The sequence below is a fragment of the Photinus pyralis genome, unplaced genomic scaffold (assembly GCF_008802855.1).
Source record: "Photinus pyralis isolate 1611_PpyrPB1 unplaced genomic scaffold, Ppyr1.3 Ppyr1.4_LG1, whole genome shotgun sequence".
Classification (NCBI taxonomy): Eukaryota; Metazoa; Arthropoda; class Insecta; order Coleoptera; family Lampyridae; genus Photinus; species Photinus pyralis.
The window spans coordinates 30128281-30133296 of record NW_022170249.1 but is presented as its reverse complement, the minus strand read 5'-3'; the positions used below and the strand labels follow the sequence as shown (position 1 = coordinate 30133296).

Sequence of the window (5016 nt, the reverse complement as noted above, 5' to 3'; positions counted from 1 at the left end):
AAAAATATATAAAGATATCTCCAAACAGGTGGAACAATGGCTAACATTAAAGTTACTAGAATCTGGTAACTTCCGCCATTTTTGGGCAAAAATCATGCGTTCTCTCTCTAACACACGAGCCCAATGGATTGCGGTACTTTCTATATTTAGTGACTTTAGTAAATAATAGTATGGGAAAAACAAAGATTTATCTACTTAATATTTACCATCGGTTTTAGGGTCGCAAAACAAAATCTGTTAAAAGCAGAGTTGTACAAATTCATGTTGTCTACTGAAATGATCAAAATCTTTGTTACTCTCACAATTATTAACAACTTTCAAGGGACAAACAATCTTGTTAGTGACAAAGTGATCCAACAAACTTAAAATATTAAAAATAGCGTACCACATTTTTCGATTCATCTTCGCCGGGAGGAACGTCAGGATTCTCAGAATCCCCTTCAGTTGCAGCATCGTGTTTGAGCATGTGCTTCATTTCTTTACGTAAAGCCAAAAATTCGTCCACTTCTAAAACTTTGTTTGGAGCATGGGAAGCGATATGTTCTTGGAAACTAAGCAGATATTGCGTTAAAACAGGATTGATAATAAAAGGGTACCTACTTGTCAAAATGTGTCGTGTAACCCTGCGTTGGAGTGGCAAGAAGACGATCGTAAATGGCGGTAACATGCTGTAAACGTTTTGCTTCAGTTTCCCATTTTATGTAGCTATCCCATAGTCGGTCCGAACGAAACTCCAAACCGCAAGCGGACAGTGCTCTTTCGAATTGAGACCTTATGAATTCTTCGTCGTCGGGACGCGACGTGCGAACATAGGTAAGGTAATGGATCCACAGATCCACCGACAGAGGAATAGCTTTCAGTCCACGTTCGAAAACCTTGACATTTAACAAGTCAGAGAGTTGTAACTAAAAACAGCCGATACGGACCTGCTTGCGTCTTAAAGAAATGACAATTTTAGCAATCAAAGTGAATAAGTGTGACGCAAACAAATACGTACCAACTTGAAGAGCCCTGAAATTTTTTGAAAATGATTAAAATATCATGAAGTATTCCATTTATCGAATATATGGAATCCTTACATTTTAATCTCATAAATTTGGTCCACCGCAGACTTCTTACAGGAACTAATCACACGGTGCTGAACGACTTTGGGACGTTACTTAGAAATTTTTCAACACATCACACATAATTATCTCACTACTAAGTCAAAGTTATCATAATAATCTAAATAATACATGTTACAAATATATAACATTTTATAATAATAAAATAAGTATTTCAATATGTAATTTATGCCAGAGGGCCCACCGTGGAGCTGTAGGGATTTCAAAATAATTACGTGACGGTATAAAACATTAACATAAATCAGATGATCAAAAATACGTACCTCCTCGCACTTCTTCTTGTTCCCTTTACGCTTTTCGTAATCCGCATATTTACGCCAGTATCCATAGCAATACGGATAGTGAGATAAGAAGGCGTCGTACGCTTCACGAGCCGCTTCCATATCATTCTATAAATCACAAACTTAAGAAGGAATTAAAAAGCGTCTTAATGTCACCTCTTGATCAACATATTGCAACAAATACGTCCATCCGGTAAAATCAGCTGGATCGTCGTTTACAGCTTTCCAGTACTTATCCAGGGTAGGTAATTTTTTCGGTTTTGATGACTTATCGTCTTTTTCTTTTTCGACGTCAGCATCTAAGGCGGGTTTCTTTACGGGAGTTTCATTTTCGGAAGTTGGAGAACCTGGATCATAGTCGCCTTCAGCCAATTTACGTTTGTTTTTGATCGTTGGTAATTCATCTTCTGACACAACCTGTAATTCAATATTAAGCTGTAATGGTTTTAGGAAAATCATGTAATACATTATTATGAACCCATTTCCATACTTTTCCACGAATCCAAATTCTTTATATCTCCTGCAGTTTTTGAGACTTTTGCTCAAATTTGATATACTATGAGATCAAAAATGAGTTGTTGAGTCGCCTTTGGAATTTTTTTTACATGGGAAATCGTACTTAACTTGAACTTTCAAAGGTAACTCGACGTCAACTAATTTTTTATCGCCCGTTATAAGTTACACTGAAGGTGTTATATCATTGTTCATATGTTAATTGTAGTGAGAATCTACACGGTATTATTTTTTCATGGATCATGTTCCATTCCATTCCATTCTAAATAGACTACTTCTAAAATAATTAGGGTAGTCAATAATGGGGAAATTAAAAAGTATAAATTGTGCACAACTCTTGTCCAGATAAAGCGCATTTTTTTAACCGAAATACCTCTTGTTTTGACATTACCAATGGATATATTTCTTGCAGACGTCTCAATCTCCCTTTGTGAGTACCCTCTTCCCACAATCCGTTCTTGAGGTATAAGGGAATATACTCGATCAGGGCTATGGTTGGTAGAAATTAATTCCTTTCGTCGAGATCTTTCATTAGAGTACCATGAAGGATAAAAGGTTCCCCCCCCCCCCCACAGTTTGATAAGAGGACAGAAAGAAGGGTAGTAGTTGGTAGAAAACGGTTCCTTTTGTTGAGACCCCCCCCGGCCCCGTCGCTCACTGATCTCGAAAAAGTCACACAAGAAAGTTATAGTTTATACAAACCAATGAATACCATGAAGGGTAGAACATGTATTTATATATTTACCCCCCCCCCAATTTTCAAAGTTTAACTTGGCACCACTAAAGGCATGCGTATGCAAAATCTGAGACCAATTGGTTGTCGTATGTAAAAGTTATGCACGTTTTACTTTCAAAAACAGCATCTCAGGAAATAATTCGTGGGGGGGGGGCCCCCTTTTAGACAGCGAAATTTGATGGCCGTCTGGCACACCTTCAAGGTATAGGCTGCCTACTTCAAAAAATTCCAGGACTCTAAGACCATTCCCTTAGAAGTAGTTCAAAACAGTAGAAGAGGGTCCGGACGGACGGACAAAACGCAAACAATAGCACATTTTTTTTAATTCTTAAAAAATGTGCTAAAAATTACTATTGAAATATGTGCGCTGAATGAGCCGCAGAAGTTAGAATTAGCCTGCATTGCATATTCATCGAACACCAACGAACAAAAAAGACGTCGCTGTACAACCATCAATAATAATGAACATGTCTGTTAAGAAGGAGCATGTCATTTTCGGCAAACTGTATCACACCGTGAAAGATTCGTCGATAGCATCGCCTTCGCCAAAGCAGAATTACATTTCATATACAGTCCACTCCTCAGAGTAAGATTCTTACTCTGAGGTCCACTCCTAATAAATATCACATATTATGGATACTTCCACTCGATGCAATTATTACCTGGGGACATGGCTCTTGGCATCAAAAGAATTTTGCTACTTCAAAGACGCGCTATTATAATTATAACTGATCTGCATTATAGAGCTTGCTATAAACATACATTTATAGAACTTGGGTGCCACCTATCTACAGTGTGTCCCTGGATTGATGTTACAAGAGGTGTGATGGACTAAGAATTTTGGAGTTTTCTGGATATAAGTCCTGCTTGGTGTGAATAGAATTTGAAGAATATTTTGGATTTTTCAAAAATCAAGTCGGCCTTGACAGTGCAGCAAAAACTATTTTCTTTTCAGGTAAACTGCACTTTTTGTTCATGATACGACAAAATGTTACTAAGAAAAGTTGTTCAGCAGGAGAAATAATAATGATAGTAATTTCGACTCAGGGAATCGATTACATAGACAACTATCAGCATCACTACACCAACAACTAACGAAACATTTAACCAAATAATCCAGGAACCGCATACGCTATCAGATTTTCTAACGCCAGGTAACACATACATTATACCAAAAAATGAGAACAGCCTAGATCTGGCAAACTATAGAGCAATCACTTGTGATATATTGTCACTTATTACACTCAAAATAGACAAGCACATAACATAACATTTTGACAGAGGAACAGAAGGGGTGCAGGAAGAAGTCAGGGTTGCAAAGAGCTCTTTTTTCTTAGTTTTACATTGAGTTTCGACAGTTTTGTATTAATTTGCAATTTTTTCATGCTCCATTCATTAATGACCTATACGCAAATAGAATAGTGTTGGTCTTAATTTCGTTTAGCACTTGGGATTTAACTAACAGTTACTTGTACGCCAATAGCACTGAATAATCTCTGTACGCCTTTGGTACTAATTAATAATATGCTATTTGAACATTTGAAAGCAGTGGAAGGCCATTCGCAAACAATACATTTACAATATTCTTTAACCTGAATGTCATTTGATGTCAGTGATTCGATAGTAAATAATACTATAGTATAACAAGTTAAAAAGTAATCGTAAACGATTTACATAAAGCGCATTTCCACTTGCATTCATTTCCCATTTGTAAGATGCAACTTCTGTTAAAATCGTAAAAATCCGGCAACAAATATGAAAGATAGCGTTGCACATGGGCAATCCATTGTTGACGTGCTACTTCAATTTCAGTTTATGAGAAGAATTTCATTACAATGCTTTTCTAAATAAGAAAGTTGGAACTGCGCATGCGCAAACCTAAATTTTAAAACTAATGTTAGATTTTCCTTTGTTCCAAGCGCCTAAGTATCAAATTTCACTTAAATGGTTCCATAGATAAAAAAGTTGGCACTGCGCATGCGCAAAATAAAATTTTGAAACTACCGCTAGATTTTCCTTTATTCCAAGTGCATACATATATCACATTTCATTTAAATTCTTCCATAAATAAAAAAGTTGGCACTGCGCATGCGCAAAGCCAAATTTTGAAACTGGCGTTTGATTTTCCTTTATCCCAAGTGCCTATGTATCAAATTTCGTTTAAATTCTTCCATAAATAAAAAAGTTGGCACTGCGCATGCGCAAAAACCAAATTTTGAAATTGGCGTTTGATTTTCCTTTATCCCAAGTGCCTATGTATCAAATTTCGCTTAAATTCTTCCATAAATAAAAAAAGTTGGCACTGCGCATGCGCAAAACCAAATTTTGAAATTGGCGTTTGATTTTCCTTTATTCCAAGTGC

At 36.5% G+C, this 5016-nt stretch overlaps 1 protein-coding gene across 1 annotated transcript; it reads right to left on the bottom strand.

The window, feature by feature from the left end:
- Positions 1-355: 355 nt before the first annotated feature.
- LOC116159767 (pre-mRNA-processing factor 39-like) lies at positions 356-1888 on the bottom strand. Its single transcript, XM_031472843.1, has 4 exons — positions 1562-1888; positions 1388-1513; positions 601-875; positions 356-551 (listed from the first exon to the last, which is right to left on the bottom strand). Exons 1-4 carry the CDS (start codon positions 1871-1873, stop codon positions 371-373), a joined length of 894 nt encoding a protein of 297 aa, XP_031328703.1. The 5' UTR covers positions 1874-1888; the 3' UTR covers positions 356-370.
- Positions 1889-5016: the final 3128 nt, after the last annotated feature.

Bases quoted from the DNA above. Each gene is read 5' to 3' on its own strand.
- LOC116159767 (XM_031472843.1), bottom strand. From the start codon at position 1,873: ATGTATTACATGATTTTCCTAAAACCATTACAGCTTAATATTGAATTA. The intron at 1,514-1,561 runs GTGACATTAAGA...TGTGATTTATAG, and splicing joins TGCAATATGTTGATCAAGAG to AATGATATGGAAGCGGCTCG. The intron at 552-600 runs GTAGGTACCCTT...ATATCTGCTTAG, and splicing joins TACACGACACATTTTGACAA to TTTCCAAGAACATATCGCTT.